The sequence below is a fragment of the Trachurus japonicus genome, chromosome 4 (genome assembly GCF_045865225.1).
Source record: "Trachurus japonicus isolate A0001 chromosome 4, Traja_1.0".
NCBI lineage: Eukaryota > Metazoa > Chordata > Actinopteri > Carangiformes > Carangidae > Trachurus > Trachurus japonicus.
Window position 1 is genome coordinate 35,828,235 of NC_140910.1, and position 18,343 is coordinate 35,846,577.

The following is an 18,343-nucleotide window of genomic DNA, read 5'->3' on the forward strand; positions in this document are numbered from 1 at the left end:
CATTCTCACTAACAAGAGTTAAAAGCTCCTTACATTCATTTACAAACTATTAGAGTCATTCATTGATGTGGAGAATAAGACATTTACTCTTCTCTTACTTTTACACTGCAAAAATTCAAAATCTTACCAAGAATATTTTTCTCATTTCTAGTCAAAACAAATCTCATTCTACTTAAAATAAGACTCATCACATTAAAAAGCAGCTTGTTTTTAGACACTTTTTACTTCTTTCAAGCAGATTTTCACTTGAAATAAGTAGAAAAATCTGATAGTGGAGCAAGTTTTTCTTTCTTATTACAAGCTCAAAAAACTTGCTTTAACTGGCAGATTTTTCTACTTATTTCAAGTGAAAATTAGTTTGAAACAAGTGAAAATGATCTAAAAACAAGTTCATTTTTAGGTGATGAGTCTTATTTTAAGTGGAATGAGATTAGTTTTGACTAGAAATGAGACAAATATTCTTGGAAAGATTTTGAGTTTTTGCAGTGTACTTTTGGATACTTAAGTACCTTTAAAAGCAAGTACTTTCTTACTCTTACTGGAGTAACATGTGGACTGAGCTACTTTTACTTGTAACTAGGGATGTCACGATTACTTTTTTTCACAATTAATCGCGGTATTAAACGCCACAATTAATTGATCGTAAAGATTCCTAAATACCGTCACTTTCTGAAAAAAGATGATGTACATATGAACCGTGTGCAGATGTGGCACCAAAGTAAAGGTAAATGCACAGATATACTATAATACTGGTCCATTTACCTAACGTAACATTGAATTAGTAGGAATTTAAATGCTGGAGTGTCATTTGTAATTAAAAAAATAAAAGATTAAAATGAACTTAAACATTTGGTAGCGATGACACTTCCCCTGGCGGATTAATAATTGGTCATATTTTAATAGATATTTAAAATGTTTGATAATTAGTAATGTATATTTCAACTATATTTGATTATACACATATTAATAGTGTTGTGAAATTAATTAATGCAGAATAATCGTGATTATTTCACTGATAGTAATCGTACCAAAAACATCTATAATCGTGACATCCCTACCCGCGTTCACGTCCTCGGCTGATTTAACTGTTACTCTGCTGATTAATGAAAACATGACTCAGCTGAAAAGTGAATTAAACAGGCGACTGGTTTTAATGTTGAGACTTGATTCACAGAGTCGGACCAAGAGGTGAGGACGTGGAAAATATTCTACTGTTGTAAATTATGTTTCAAATCAAATGACCAACACAACTATTAGGAAGAAAAGAAAAAAAAGAAAAGAAGAAGCAGTTTACAGAAATAAATCAATGATGAAAATGTTCTTAGATTTAAATTCAGCAGATATTTAGAGAATGAACTGTCTCTTTAGGACGTCGTTTAATTATACAACTAGTTTTCTCTTTCTTTTAACTAATGAGAACATAAAACTCTGGATGGATGGATGGATGGATGGATGGATGGATGGATGGATGGATGGATGGATGGATGGACGGACGGACGGACGGACGGACAGATAGATAGATAGATATTCATTCATTCATTCATTTCTTTATTTCAGACCCAAGGGGATCCATAAAAAGCACAATAAAATAGTAATAAAAGAAAGACAGAATAAGAGTAAAAAAGGAAAAATAAAAAAAAACAGATGGATGGATGGATGGATGGATAGATAGATAGATAGATAGATAGATAGATAGATAGATGGATGGATACATACATACATGGATGGATGGATGGATGGATGGATGGATGGATAGTCGACTCAGAAAGCACAGATCTGAGGTCGGCTCCAGTCTATGGTGATGTGATGTCACTGTCCTCTGTCCCTCTCTGTGTCGGGGCTGTGACCTTTGACCTTTGACCTTTGAGGCAGTGAAGCCTTTAGTTTCCTCTGTGTGTTTGTGTGAATGGACGGTGTGTTGTGGTTTCTCTGGTCTCTGTCTCCCCCTGCCTGTCTCCCTGCTGCTCTGCTCTGCTCCACACACACACACAGACACACACACACACAGACAGACACAAGGTCTTTCCCTCTGTCCGTCACACAGTTTTATACCAGCTCTATGAAATTGTTAGATTTGAGTTTTTCTTCAGTCTTTTACACAGAGACCAGTCTGTCTTTATAATCACATCGTCTTTTGGAATACAGAAATACCAGTCCATTATTAGGAAAATGGCTCTTCAGTTCTTCACTGCAGCATTTTTGACCTTTCAAAATCTTGTTAAAAAAAAAGAAAGAAATCCTTTTAAATCTGTTTTCTTTTCGTTCTTTTTTTTTTTCCTATTTCAAAATCCATCTTAGATCATCTGGTACAAAGATCTGAACAAAGCTTTGATCGTAATTTTGACATTGATTGTCAGCTCATAGTGTGATGCTAATGACAGTTTTACGTTTTGGTTTTAGACTTGCTACCTCAAAGCTATCAGTCAGCGATCCGGTGGTTTTGTCTAACTTCCTGTCAGCCGATGGAGTTAGCAGTCCCCGCCCTCGTCCCTACGTCACCACATTCAGGCGCATCCCTTGGCTGCACACACAGAGAGGACTGCCCCTTTATGCCGTTCTCTCTCCTCATTGGATAAAGGTTGTAGGATACAAGGAAAGTTTTCTCCTGGGCTCAGAGCAGAGCAAATTTTAACTTTTTACCTTTTTTTTTTTTTTTTTTTTTTTTTTTCTCTTATGTAGCACTTTGAGATTGTTTGCTCAATATAAAGTGCATTACAAATAAAATTCATTATTATTATTATAGAGCAGAGTGACTGACAGACCCGTGTTTCAGACCAAACACTCTATAGAAGTGATTGCTGTCGGAAGATACAACTATTTAAGACTTAGATTAACACAAACATTCACCTGACTTCTGCTTTAACTCAGTAGCTAGCAAACAGTGAATGAACAAGGAATGTATAATATAACATAAGAAAGTGACATTTCTTATTCCTAAATTAAAATGTCACCGTCATCTCTGGGGTGAATTAGTTTCACCTGTTTCAACCTGAAAAGGACCCGGAAAAACCAACACACCACAAAGCTGTGTTCAGGATTATGAGTTTTGAGTTTTTCACCTGTTTTAAAGTTTGATCAAGTCGTTATATTCCTCTTTTAAAAAATATATATTTTCACCTCTTTCGTTCTAAACCATTCACACAACAAAGATCCTTCAGGTAAAAACCTGCTTCACCTGGTTGAACCGATCGAACCCAGACCAGACACCAAATCTATCCAACTACATTCAGATCTGATTCAACATGTAGAATCTGTAGAGGAGCTGTTGCTGAGCTCCAGACGGTGAAGACGCTCAGCGAGTCTTGGTCTCGTCCTGAACCTCCATCTCTCTTCCTGTCTGTCTCTCTCTAGGACCCGTTGGACCCGGGTCGCTGTGTGATGGTGATCCGGTCTCTGGTTCCCGGCGGCTCGGCGGAGCGTCACGGCGGCCTCCTCCCCGGAGACCAGCTGGTCTCGGTGAACCAGACCCAGCTGGACCTGCTCAGCCTGGCCCAGGCCGTGGAGGTGCTGAAGTCGGCCCCGCCCGGCGCGGTCCATCTGGGCATCAGGAAGCCTCTCGTGGTGAGTCCAGACCTCCTGGGGCTTATAAGGGCCAGGTTTCTGCTTCTACTTACCTTAGGGTGCTTTCACACCAACAGCAGTTGGTGCGCACTAAATTTCGAACCAAAAGCTCTTAGTTCGGTTCGTTTTCGTCGGTGTGAAAGCATCAATCGCACTCGGGTGCGCATTAAATCAAGCGGACCGAGACCTCTGAAAAGGGGTTAGGGGTCTTGGTCCGCTTGATTCCGCACCAAATGCCAGACTCTGGTGCGGTCCCTCTGGTGAGAAGGTGAACCTGGTCCAACTCAGGTCTACCGGTGTATTTACATTGAAAAGTGTGGTGTGTTTGGGCCCGCCACAGTCTCTCACGGAAAAAAAGAAACCGCGTTTCACCATCTATCATCTCTGCCAGTCTGCCTCCACCTGCCGTCTCTCTCGCGTGCGGTCGCACCGCGCACGCAGACACACACAACCACAGAGGTTGCGCTTGGCCGCCAATAAACAGTACATCTATGAGCTGTATTGCGCTATTTGTACAGTGTTGTACAGTGTTGTCTCCACTGTGAAAGTCCAAATTGGTGCTTATTTCTACTGGAAGATGACGAAACGTCATTCAGACCAATTTTGGTTGGTTTGCATGTGGTAGGCAGGTAGGCTACTTTATTAGTCACATATACAGCTAGTACAGTGAAATTCTTTCTCTGCATTTAACCCATCCCTGAGGAGCAGTGGGCAGCCGCGGTGCAGCGCCCGGGGACCGGAACGCGGAACCACTCCGCAGTCTGTAGCTACAATGTAACAATTTTACTTTTACTCTTAATTTTACTAAAATTTTATTTTTGTCTGGTGCGGAGCAAATAATGGAACTAGCGGTGTGAAAGCACCCTTAGTTCCAAACCCAACCGGTCCACCTCTTGGTCCAGACCTTCTAGAGAGACCCTCCGGGTGTTGATCTTGGTCCAGACCTTCTAGAGAGACCCTCCAGGGGTTGATCTTGGTCCAGACCTTCTAGAGAGACCCTCCAGGGGTTGATCTTGGTCCAGACCTTCTAGAGAGACCCTCCAGGGGTTGATCTTGGTCCAGACCTTCTAGAGAGACCCTCCAGGGGTTGATCTTGGTCCAGACCTTCTAGAGAGACCCTCCGGGTGTTGATCTTGGTTCAGACCTTCTAGAGAGTTCCTCCAGGTGTTGATCTTGGTCCAGATCTTGGTCCTTCTCGAGAGACCCTCCGGGTGTTGATCTTGGTCCAGACCTTCTAGAGAGACCCTCCAGGTGTTGATCTTGGTCCAGACCTTCTAGAGAGACCCTCCAGGGGTTGATCTTGGTCCAGACCTTCTAGAGAGACCCTCCGGGTGTTGATCTTGGTTCAGACCTTCTAGAGAGTTCCTCCAGGTGTTGATCTTGGTCCAGATCTTGGTCCTTCTCGAGAGACCCTCCGGGTGTTGATCTTGGTCCAGACCTTCTAGAGAGACCCTCCAGGTGTTGATCTTGGTCCAGACCTTCTAGAGAGACTCTCCAGGTGTTGATCTTGGTCCAGACCTTCTAGAGAGACCCTCCGGGTGTTGATCTTGGTCCAGACCTTCTAGAGGGACCCTCCGGGGGTTGATCTTGGTCCAGACCTTCTAGAGAGACCCTCCGGGGGTTGATCTTGGTCCAGACCTTCTAGAGAGACCCTCCGGGGGTTGATCTTGGTTCAGACCTTCTAGAGAGACCCTCCGGGGGTTGATCTTGGTCCAGACCTTCTAGAGAGACCCTCCGGGGGTTGATCTTGGTTCAGACCTTCTAGAGAGTTCCTCCAGGTGTTGATCTTGGTCCAGATCTTGGTCCTTCTCGAGAGACCCTCCGGGTGTTGATCTTGGTCCAGACCTTCTAGAGAGACCCTCCAGGTGTTGATCTTGGTCCAGACCTTCTAGAGAGACTCTCCAGGTGTTGATCTTGGTCCAGACCTTCTAGAGAGACCCTCCGGGTGTTGATCTTGGTCCAGACCTTCTAGAGGGACCCTCCGGGGGTTGATCTTGGTCCAGACCTTCTAGAGAGACCCTCCGGGGGTTGATCTTGGTCCAGACCTTCTAGAGAGACCCTCCGGGGGTTGATCTTGGTTCAGACCTTCTAGAGAGACCCTCCGGGGGTTGATCTTGGTCCAGACCTTCTAGAGAGACCCTCCGGGGGTTGATCTTGGTTCAGACCTTCTAGAGAGTTCCTCCAGGTGTTGATCTTGGTCCAGATCTTGGTCCTTCTAGAGAGACCCTCCGGGGGTTGATCTTGGTCCAGACCTTCTAGAGAGACCCTCCGGGGGTTGATCTTGGTCCAGACCTTCTAGAGAGACCCTCCGGGTGTTGATCTTGGTCCTTCTAGAGAGACCCTCCGGGTGTTGATCTTGGTCCAGACCTTCTAGAGAGACCCTCCGGGTGTTGATCTTGGTCCAGACCTTCTAGAGAGTTCCTCCAGGTGTTGATCTTGGTCCAGATCTTGGTCCTTCTTGAGAGACCCTCCAGGTGTTGATCTTGGTCCAGACCTTCTAGAGAGACCCTCCGGGGGTTGATCTTGGTCCAGACCTTCTAGAGAGACCCTCCGGGGGTTGATCTTGGTCCAGACCTTCTAGAGAGACCCTCCGGGTGTTGATCTTGGTCCTTCTAGAGAGACCCTCCGGGTGTTGATCTTGGTCCAGACCTTCTAGAGAGACCCTCCGGGTGTTGATCTTGGTCCAGACCTTCTAGAGAGACCCTCCAGTTGTTGATCTTGGTCCAGACCTTCTAGAGAGTTCCTCCAGGTGTTGATCTTGGTCCAGATCTTGGTCCTTCTTGAGAGACCCTCCAGGTGTTGATCTTGGTCCAGACCTTCTAGAGAGACCCTCCAGGTGTTGATCTTGGTCCAGACCTTCTAGAGAGACCCTCCGGGTGTTGATCTTGGTCCAGACCTTCTAGAGAGACCCTCCAGGTGTTAGCTTTCTCCGATTTTTTCCCTGTTAAAAGGGTTTTCCATGGAGTTTCTCCTCAGTGGATGTGAGGGTCTAAGGACAGAGGATGTTGTTACGATGCCATGTAAAGCCCTTTGAGACAAATTGGTGGTAAAAACGGGCTATACAAATAAAATTGCCTTGCCTTGCCTTGCCTTGCCTTACTTCAAGTTCTAGACCTTCTGATTTAAACCGTGGATCTTGAAACTTTTGGGGTTTTGGGCCGTAACTCTCTAGTTTTGGGTCCAGACCTTTTTATTTCAACAGTGGATCCTGATGTTTTGGGCCTTGATCTTCTAGGTTTAGCTCCATAAAGTCTGGTTTCACATCTTGACCATCTACTTTTAGGTTTAGATTTTAATGGTGGATTCTGTAAACATTTTGGGGGTTTTGGGGGTTTTACGACCCTGACCGTCTAGTTTTAGGTTAAACAAGATCTTCTTCTTCATCCTGTTTGACCAGGAGGACGGACCAGAGAGGAGGAGGGAGGAGCTAACGCCTCTGTCAAAGGTAACACACACACACACACACACACACACACACACACCTGTAAAGTGTTGTCTTCCTGCTGCCTCCTCCTCTCTGTTAATCAACTCCGTCTGCACTAATTGGACCATTAGGATTTTCTCCTCCTTCCCTCTCATCCCCCTCTTCCTTAAATCTCTCATCTCTCTCTTTATCTGCCGCTGCCTTAACTCAGTTTGCTTTATCGGTGAGATGTCAGACGAGCAGCGCGGCCACAGAGAAATAAATAAATGGAGAGATAAATAAATGTAAATTAAAGAAGGAAGAGCTGCAGACTGGATTTATCTGCAGCGGCTTCAGAGTCACTTTACAAAGCTGTAAAATAACCAGAAGCTGCAGACGCAACACGTGGTCGACGGACGGTCGCTCTAACGTTTAATATCACACGCAAACTGAACGTCTAAAAGATGAAAATATAAAACCCCTAATATTTAAATACTAGATCCTCACTCTGTTGGTTTTATTTAGTTCACTAGATCTGTCTCAAGTGTCTGAACCGTATTTAAGGATGTGTGTGATGTTCACATTCCTAGAATTAACCACAGAATCAGTTCTAATTATAATATCATTATTAGGGATGTCACGTTTATACATTTTCTTGGTACAATTATTGTCAGAGAAATAATCACGGTGTTACGATTATCACCATTATTCTGCATTAATTAATTTCACTTCAACACTTTGAATGTGTGAAATCAAATAGAGTCAAAATATTTCAAGTATCTATTAATATATGACCAATTATTAACCCCCAGGGGAAGTGTTTGAAATATTCAGGTCATAAATTGTCATCTAGACCAAATGTTTGCGTTTATTTTAATCGTTTTTTGTTTTGTTTTGCTTCTTAATTTTATTAAAAATGACACACTAACATTTAAATTCCTACCAATTCAATGTTACGTTAGTTAAATGGACCAGTTATCTGAGCATTTGCCTTTATTTTGGCGCCACATCTGCTGATACAGTTCCAACATCAAATTTTTGTGAAAGTGACGGTATTTAGGAATCTTTACGATGAATGAATTAATTAATTGTGGCGTTTAATACCACGATTAATTGTATTTTAATCGTGACATCCCTAATCATTATTATTATCATTACCTTATTAAGTGTTGTTACACTTTGCGTTTCCCTCAGTGACTCACCAAATCTTCTGTGAGAAGAAGGAATGAAGGAAATTGGCTGATCAGGGTATCCGCGGGGTCTTGAAAAGTATTAAATGGTGATAAATCAATTTTGGGAAAATTAAGACCCTTATAAAGTATTTAAAAGTCTTTTCACTACTTTATAAAGTCTTACATTTTGAAGGTATTTTTTCTGAATTAGCTGTCCAAGAGTTTGAGTCCTAAAAAACATTGTAAAAGTGTGTGAATTTATGCATTTTATTAAAAAACAAAGATGAACCGGTACATAAAGAAGAAAAGAAGATTGTTGTTTTGCTTTTTTGAGTGGAGCAATGTTTTTTTGTTGTTTTTTTGTTATAAACTTTGCCTTTTATTTATTATCCCAGCCTATTTTGATCTGTTGTATCATAGTGGTCTAGAGTTTTTATCACAAACTAAAACTGTTCAGTTAAAAGTGTCACTGATGTAAATGTTTACAGCTTGAAGTGGCAGTGAGGTGTTGGAAAATGTTGAGAAGGTCTTGAAAAAGTCTTAAAAAGGTTTTAGAATGAACTTCCAGATTCCTGTATAAACCCTGTTGATGCATCATTTTTCGAGGCTTTTACTGTGAAGAGGCCTCAGACAGGAAGTGGCTCAAAGCTTGAGTCATAAACCTTCATGTTCATCAAAATAATAAACGAGCGGCAGCATCAAGAAAACAAATCTAAAAACTGAGTGGTCTGGGTGGGGGTGGATTCGTGGGCGGGGGGCATGTTGTGCCGGGACGGACCGCTGGGGTCGCGGCTGTAGTGTGGCTGGCGGGAGGTAAAATATGGGGGCGTGTACGGGGCGGTGTCGGACAGACGACGACGAGCGAAGAAGATCGGACAGCGAGAAGGAAGAGAGGCAGAGAAAAGAACGACGGACGAGAGAGGAGATGAGTAAGCAGAATGGACGAAAGAAAGAATAAGCGAAGATAGGCGACAGAAGGAAAGAAAGAAAGAAGCAGAGGAACGAAGAAGAAGACGCAGCCGACGAAGCAGATCGCAAGAACGGAAGAGAGAGGGGTGCGCGCAGAAGACCAGGGGAAGAGCGGGACGCAGGAAGAGTACGCGCGCGACCAGAGGAGACGATCGAAGATGAGAGGGAGTGACGAGGGGAACGGAAGGACAAGATAGAGACAGGACGAGAACGAAGAAGCAGAGACACGAAGAAGAAGAAGGAAGCGCACGCAGCCGCCCGCGGGGTGACGCGAAGAAGAGCAAAGACGAGAAGCAGGGAAGAGCGATGCAGACGAAGCAGCAGAGAAGAAGCAGAAGAGAACGTGAAGAGTAGAAGTCAAACGCAGAGCAGAAGAAGAAGAGTAGCACGCGCAGACGAGCAAGAAAGACGGCAGCAGCGAAGGAAGACGGACGCGAGAAGTAAGATAGCAGATAACGACGCAGCGACAGAGAACGAAAGATATGAAGAAGGAGCAGCAAGAAGATCCGACGAAGACTCCGAAGAGAGAAGACGAAGAACGAAGAGCAGAAGAAGAGGAAGAGAAGCAAGGAGCAGAAGAGAGAAGTACGAAAGAAGAAGACGAAAGGAAGAAGCAAGGAACGGAATGCACGTAAATAAGGAAGTGAAGAAGAGGAGGAAGAGCAGAAGGAGAATGCGAAGAAGAAGAAGACGAGCAGACGATGAGAAGACGCAGAAGGCAGACGTTAAGAAGCAGAGGAGTGAAGAGGAAGAGTAAGAATGAAGAAGCGAAGGAGAAGGCTGACGCCGCCGAGAAGCGACGCCGACAGACGAAGACGCAGACCGAAGAACGAGAGAGAAGAAGAAGCGCAAGACAGACGGAATGACGAAGAAGAAGAGAGACAGAGAAGGAAGCAGAGACGAAGGACGAAGCAGCGCAGTAAAAGAGCGACAGAAGCAGAAGAAGCAAGAAGAAGAAGAAGACGAACGGTAGACGCTGAAGCGCGAAGAAGGCCGCCGAAGGCCGAGATGCAAGCGAAGAAGACGAAAGAAGCGCAGCAGAAGAGGAGGAAGTCAGAAGAGACGGAAGACGCAGAAGACGATAGAGAAGAAGAAGGGGGTGAAGAGAGAAGAAGAGGAAGAAGAGACGAGGGGTGAAGAGACGAAGTGAAGAAGAGAGAGACAGCAGAGCCAGAGAGAGGAAGTAGAAGCAGAGACGAGACAGAAGCAGAAGAAGACGCAGAAGAGGAAGAAGCGGAGCGGGGTGAAGAGGAAGCACGCCCAGACGAAGCGAGAGAAGAAGAAGAGAGAGGAAGCGACGACCGAAGAGACGGAAGAAGAAGGGGGTTAAGCTACGACGCCATGACAGTCGCGCACGAAGCCAGCAGACAGAAGTGACGCTAGAAGCAGAGACGAAGAGACGAAGAACCGCAAGAGCAGAAGAACGCTAGAAGACGCAGACGAAGAGAAGACGGCAAGACGGGCGGGTGTCGACGAAGAAGAAACGAAGAAAAAAGAAGGAAGAGAAGTAAGCAGAAGATCCGAGACGAGGCAGGCGGCGAATAAGAGCAGGGGTGACGAGACGACGAAAAGACGACGCAAGACGAGAAGAAGACCAGACCGGCCCGCGCGACGCCGCACGCAGAGTCAGCAGCGACAGCCGACAAGCAGAACGCGCAGCAGGGGTGCGCGCCACGCCGAGCCGCGCGTCGGGCCGCCGAAGCCCATGCCGACCTCGACGCCCCGCCGCCTCTCCTCCTCTCCTCCTCCTCTCCTCTCCTCCTCTCCTCTCCTCCTCCTCTTCTTCCTCCTCCTCCTCTTTTATCCTCTCCTCTTCCTCCTCTTCTTCCTCCTCCTCTCCTCCTTCCTCCTCTCCTCCATCCTCTCTCCTCCTCTTTCATCCTCTTCTCTTCTCCTCCATCATCTCTTCTCCTCCTCCCCCTCTTCTCTTCTCCTCTTCCTCCTCCTCCTCTCCTCTCCTCCTCCTCCTCTCCTCCTCTCCTCCTCTCCTCTCGTTCACCTTCCTTCACCCTCTCCTCCTCCTCCTTTCTTCCTCCTCTCCTCCTCTCCTCCTCTCCTCCATCATCTCTCCTCCTCCTCTCCTCTCGTTCACCTTCCTTCACCCTCTCCTCCTCCTCTCCTCCTCTTCCTCCTCTCCTCCATCATCTCTCCTCCTCCTCTCCTCCTCCTCTCCTCTCGTTCACCTTCCTTCACCCTCTCCTCCTCCTCTCCTCCTCTTCCTCCTCTCCTCCATCATCTCTCCTCCTCCTCTCCTCCTTCTCTTCCTCTCTTCTCCTCTCCTCCTCCTCCCCTCCTCCTCTCCTCCTCCTCCTCCTCCTCCTCTCGTTCACCTTCCTTCACCCTCTCCTCTCCTCTCCTTCTCTTCCTATCCTCCTCTCCTCTTCTCCTCCTCCTCCTCTCCTCCATCATCTCTCCTCCTCCTCTCCTCCTCCTCCTCTCCTCTCCTCCTCTCCTCCTCCTCCTCTCCTCTCGTTCACCTTCCTTCACCCTCTCCTCTCCTCCCTCCCTCCCTCCCTCCTCCCTCCCTCCCTCTCTCTCTGTGTGTGAAGCTGCTGACTCAGCTGGATGATTGGACGGTATAAAGTGCTCTATCAGCTCAACCAGCAGCATCTCTCTCTCTCTTAAGTGAGTGGGGGGGGGAGGAAGGGGGGATGAGGGGGGAGGAGGTGGGGGGGGGGGAGGGGGGGGCACTCTGAGGACACTCTGGTCCTTCAGCATCAGTACACGCAGTACTGCAGTATTCAGTGTGAGTGGTGGTACTGAAGGGCTAGGCTGCTGCTGCTCACAGATACAGAGTCCGTTCAGTCATTAGTATTAGTGGGATTAACCCTTTACTGTAATAGGTGTTCATCAGATCATAACCATGACATAGCATAGGGGAATGAATCTACTTCTGACAGCTGTGGTTAAGTGTCATTCGGTAAGTTATGTCACTTTTGATGCAAAGTTGACATTGTTTGAGATGTTTTTGTTCTGACAACTTGACATAAAGACAATTTAAACTGTCATAGCAGACCTAATGGACAAACTTTAACAATTATGTCAAGTTGTCAGAACAAAAACATCTCAAACAATGTCAACTTTGCATCAAAAGTGACATAACTTACTGAATGACACTTAACCACAGCTGTCAGAAGTATTCATTGATGGTTATGACAGTGTTATGTCAATCTGATCAATACCTATTACAGTAAAGTGTTACAATTAGGATTAATCAGTTATTGATAGTAAATATTATATTATAAATTATAAATATTATAATAAATTATAAATAATATCAAAGCTATTGATCGTCACAGCAACAAAAACCTCTTCAATAATGAAACAAATAGGTAACAAGTAATAAACTACGTCTGGAACGATGAAGCCGTTAACATCACCAAACATCTCGGTGCTAAAAGAATAAAATTAATTTACAAAGATAAAGTCCAAGTTCACAAGAATAAAGTCTCAATATTACAGGAACTAATTTGCAAATATAAGTTGTGATTTTATAAAAACAACACTCGGTGCTAAAAGAATAAAATGTTCATTTTACAAAGATAATAACAACAAAGAAATATAAAAGTTGTGATTTAACAGGAAAATAGCAGCAATTCTGTAAAAATGAAATCAGAATTTGACAAAAAATAAAAGTGTAAAGAATTACAACTGGAAAATGTCCAAAGAAAAAAAACATAATTTTCAAGAATTGTATAAACTTTGGGTTAGGGTTAGTAAACTTTTTTAATCTGTGTTAAACTAGTTCATTATTTTGAAGTTCCTGTATTTTTCCTTCTCTAAAAGAAAATCTGAGCCTAAATCAATATAACATTATCATGACGCTCTAAATGCTTTTATTGTGAAAGGACGTGCATTTTTCTTTATTTAACAATATTTTATTTTAATATTATTTATAAAAACAACACTCGGTGCTAAAAGAACAAAATGTTCATTTTACAAAGATAATAAACAAAGAAATATAAAAGTTGTGATTTTACAGGAAAATAGCAGCAATTCTGTAAAAATGAAATCAGAATTTGACAAAAACTAAAAGTGTAAAGAATTACAACTGGAAAATGCCCAAAGAATTTTTTTTTATAAACTTTGTAAATGTTCTTTTTAAACCTGTGTTAAACTAGTTAATTATTTTAATTTAAAGTTCCTGTATTTTTCCTTCTCTAAAAGACAATCTGAGCCTAAATCACTGAATATAACATTATCATGACGCTCTAAATGCTTTTATTGTGAAAGGACGTGCGTTTTTTCTTTATTTAACAACTTTATTGTGAAAGTTTCATCTTTCATCTTTCTGTGAAACGGGTCAGAGCGGCGGCGGCGTGCTCCTCGGTCGTCATGACAACCGTTTCACCTGTGCCCTCTCTCTCTCCTCTTTATTTCCTGTTTTATATGCAGCCCATTTGGCTGAGCAGGGTTTTTTCACAGCCCACAGGTCTCTGATGGGTTTCCATAACGCTGTCACCGCGGCGACGCAGCGCTCTCTGTCACCGCGGCGACGCAGCCCGCTGACCAGAGAGAGACAGACAGACCCCCGTTACGCGTCCACAGCTCGTTAACTTTTAGAGGTCACGAGCAGAGGAACGAGCCTGTCATCACATTATCTATCCCGCTGCCGGTCGCCCCCGGCAACACAACACTACACTACACACGGGAGGGAAGGAAGCTGGGAAAAACCGCTCCGGGCCGCGGCCGTGAACGCACCGCGGCTTCAGTCCGACGGCTCGTCCCTCAGAGACTCAGGTGCACTCATGTTTCTACCTTTTCTTTAAGCAAAAGACACATTTCCCACAATGCACCAGGTGAACCAGCTGCACAAGCCACTAACGCAACTCATACATGTGAATTTAAATCAATCAATCAATCAATCAATCAGGCTTTATTTGATTGATTGATTGATTTATTCATCCATTCCACAAAACATAAACATATACACAAAGTCAAAATGTCATGATCAATATATAAGAGTAGAGTAAGTAAAGTTGTACCAGGCTCACTGCAAAAACTCTACATCTTTCCAAGAATATTTGTCTTCTTTCTTGTCAAAATGTCTCATTTCTAGTCAAAACTAATCTCTTTCCACTTAAAATAAGACTCATCACCTAAAAATGAACTTGTTTTTAGATCATTTTCACTTGTTTTAAACTAATTTTCACTTGAAATAAGTAGAAAAATCTGCCAGTGAAAGCAAGTTTTTTGTGTTTGTAATAAGAGAGAAAAACTTGCTCCACTGTCAGATTTTTCTACTTATTTCAAGTGAAAATCTGCTAGAATCTTTAAGCACGGGGGTGGGGGGGGGGGGTGGGCGAAAAGACACATTTCCCACAATGCACCAGATGAACCAGCTGCACAAGCCACTCATAGCAACTCATACATGTGAATTCAAATCAATGAATGAATGAATGTATTTATTTAAAACAGGGACAATGCACAAAAAACATGAATCTTGTGCAACAAGAAGAGATGCTCTGAGCCAGGTTGTTATAGACACAACATCTGCACTAACTGACATTATCAACTCTATTTCTTTTATATCAGAGTGTGTGTGTATATGTGTACATACGTATATATGTATGCATATATATAGGTGATAGTTTGTATATGTGTATATATATAGGTATATTTTATATTTTATTTTATTCTCTATCTCTATTATTATCTATCTATAGCAACAACTTAATTTCCGCCTGTCGTCCTTGGGCAGGTAAAGTGGGAGCAGATACAGTATTAAAATCACTGCAATAGGACAGAAGTATCAAAATGATAATAATATTTTAAGTATTGACAGAATGCACTAATAAATAAAAGACATTCACACACACTCACACACTCACACAAGAATCTTAAAACACTGGACTTCAGAGGCATCGAGGAAACGATGGAGAAAACACCAGAGAGTCGATAAAATGAGATAGAATAGATACGTGTAATGGGATAAAATAAAATAAAATAAGAATGAATGAGTTCAAATAGATTAAAAATAAAATAAAATGGGTAAAGTAAAAATGGATAAATATGTATAATGTGTAGATAGGTCAAGGGGATAGAGAGATACTGCAATTAAGACAATAAATAGTTTTATAGCAGCGATAAAAATAATAAGATTGAGTTAAAAGCTGAAAAGGTAAAGGTCTGCTCCATCAGTGTAGCCGTGGTGATGAAACGAGGCCTCATCCTATCTTCTGTTTGCAACTTGTGGAATAATTAAAAGGCTGAGAGTTGTAGAGGACTCGTATGTTAGAAGCAACTCAGATAAATAACTGGGACTGAGATCGTTTAGAGCTTTAAAAGCATTAAAATGATCTTTAAATCAGTCCTGAAGCAGACAGGTAGCCATGCAGAGACCTTAGGACTGTTCCAGTGTGTCATATTAGTCGAGGTTTATTGTTAAAATCTGAATATACTTGCCCATGAATACATTTATATAAGTTTATAATCGCTAACCCTAACCCTTATTTAATTGTTAGATATAATCTGGAATATGGAGCTTTTTCTGCTGTAAAGGGACATGCTGCCCATAATTAAAGAGTTCATCTCTGCAGCTACCTAAGGTCTGTCTGAATAAATCAAAGTCTCGTAATAACGGGAACTCATGTTGGTGGAAGTGAAGAGTGAGTGAAGTTGGCACAAACGACATAAATAAAAGATTTTAGATTCAGATTTTAGCAGCATGAAGGTGTTTCTACATGAACGTGTGTTGTTGTACCAGACTCACTGCAAAAAACTCTACATCTTTCCAAGAATATTTGTCTTATTTCTTGTCAAAATGTCTCATTTCTAGTCAAAACTAATCTCTTTCCACTTAAAATAAGACTCATCACCTAAAAATGAACTTGTTTTTAGATCATTTTCACTTGTTTCAAACAAATTAGAAAAATCTGCCAGTGAAAGCAAGTTTTTTGTGTTTGTAATAAGAAAGAAAAACTTGCTCCACTATCAGATTTTTCTACTTATTTCAAGTGAAAATCTGCTTGAAAGAAGTAAAAAGTGTCTAAAAACAAGCTACTTTTAATGTGATGAATGAGATTAGTTTTGACTAGAAATGAGACAAATATTCTTGGTTAGATATTTGAGTTTTTGCAGTGCTCTAAAGACCTTTTGCTGCTTTTATTTTGCCAGTCAGACCTCTAACTGATTGGGTTCAGCTTTAATTGGATTTTTTAATTGATGGAAGATAAGAGGCCTGACAGCATTTCATGATCATAAAACTCCTTATAAAACCTTATAGAATATAATAATTACATCCACGTTAAAGAGCAAATGGTGTGAAGACTTTTAGATTTTGGTTTTCTGTGGCGGTTTGTGTTTTTCTTCCACATGTGCAGTGAGAGAAGAGGAGAGAAGAGGAGCAGTGAAAGTTAGAAGTCAGTGCTTAAGATCCTTCAGCCTTCATCATCCTCCTCCTGAGCCGCTGCAGAAAGACTGGTCATCTCCCCTGTCCTCATCGTCTAATGGCTCAGATATTAAATGACAACGTCTTTAAATCTTATAGAATATATCATTACATCCACGTTAAAGAGCAAATCGTGTGAAGACGTCACGGCTGCAATGCAAAAACTCTACATCTTTCCAAGAATATTTGTCTTATTTCTTGTCAAAATGTCTGATTTCTAGTCAAAACTAATCTCTTTCCACTTTAAATAAGACTCATCACCTAAAAATGAACTTGTTTTTAGATCATTTTCACTTGTTTCAAACACATTTTCACTTGAAATAAGTAGAAAAATCTGCCAGTGAAAGCAAGTTTTTTGTGTTTGTAATAAGAAAGAAAAACTTGCTCCACTATCAGATTTTTCTACTTATTTCAAGTGAAAATCTGCTTGAAAGAAGTAAAAAGTGTCTAAAAACAAGCTGCTTTTTAATGTGGTGCTTTTATTTTGACAGTCAGACCTCTAGCTGATTGGGTTCAGCTTTAATTGGATTTTTTAATTGATGGAAGATAAGAGGCCTGACAGCATTTCATGATCATAAAAAATCCTTATAAAATCTTATAGAATATAATAATTACATCCACGTTAAAGAGCAAATGGTGTGAAGACTTTTAGATTTTGGTTTTCTGTGGCGGTTTGTGTTTTTCTTCCACATGTGCAGTGAGAGAAGAGAAGAGGAGAGAAGAGGAGCAGTGAAAGTTTGAAGTCAGTGCTTAAGATCCTTCAGCCTTCATCATCCTGAGCCGCTGCAGAAAGACTGGTCATCTCCCCTGTCCTCATCGTCTAATGGCTCAGATATTAAATGACAACGTCTTTAAATCTTATGAATATGAGGCCAGGCAGTCACGGCCAATACACATCAGTCTGCAGAACATCCTGTTAGCGTTATGAGCTCCCCGCCGCCGCCGCCGCTGCTGCCGTCTGCTCCTCACCTCCATTATACGGCCGCGATGGGCGATGGGCGATGGGCGATGGGCCGGCTTCCCAGCCCCAAATTAAAAGAAGAGGAGCAGAGTCCTTGAAGATGAGGCTTCGTCCATGGAAATTAGCCTAAGTGTTGTCATTAATATTTCCCGGCGCGGGCTAATGTCTGCATCATAATGTTAAGAACAGGACCCCCCCCCCTCGGTATCTGCTGAGGGAGGCTCTTTGGGGAGTTGGAGAAAACCATTATGTGTTCAGAGATAACGGCTCATTTTCAAAGTAAGTCAAGTTCTAGATTTAGTGCGAGCTGCGGCTTTTTCACTTCTGGTCCGACGGACTTTTTATTCTGTCGATGCCATGGAGACGAAGACAGTAGAAGCTGTTTGACAAACTGGTGACAGCTGCACTGCAAAAACTCTACATCTTTACAAGAATATTTGTCTTATTTCTTGTCAAAATGTCTCAATTTTAGTCAAAACTAATCTCTTTCCCCTTAAAATAAGACTCATCACCTAAAAATGAACTTGTTTTTAGATCATTTTCACTTGTTTCAAACTAATTTTCACTTGAAAAGTAATTGTGCAGGTGAAGAAAAGAAGCCCAAGAGCTTTTATAAAATCCTCCCCTCCAATACAAAGTCACTAAAACAGATCAACTGATAGAAAAAATAGTGAAAAGAAAAGAAGCAGAAAAGGAAAAAACACAACAAACAGAGAGAAAAAAATAAGGAAGAAAAGAAAAAAACAAGACGACAACAACAAGGACAAAGATCGATAAACTACAGATTAATTTCAGTTTTACTGGACATGAGGATTATTTTTCCTAGAGAGAAGATACATCACCAAACCAGACCCAGACATTTTGTAGGAGGATAAATAATCAATAAT

General features: G+C 42.3%; 1 protein-coding gene across 3 annotated transcripts in view; it reads left to right on the plus strand.

Annotated features, from left to right (window-relative positions):
• The window catches only part of patj (PATJ crumbs cell polarity complex component), a 193,416-nt gene that overhangs the window by 64,468 nt on the left and 110,605 nt on the right, over positions 1-18,343 (plus strand). For all 3 annotated transcript variants that reach the window (XM_085775262.1, XM_085775264.1, XM_085775265.1), the window contains exons 18-19: positions 3,352-3,561; positions 6,959-7,006. In XM_085775262.1, coding sequence (XP_085631388.1) covers positions 3,352-3,561; positions 6,959-7,006 — 258 coding nt within the window. The remainder of the gene's footprint in view (positions 1-3,351; positions 3,562-6,958; positions 7,007-18,343) is intronic.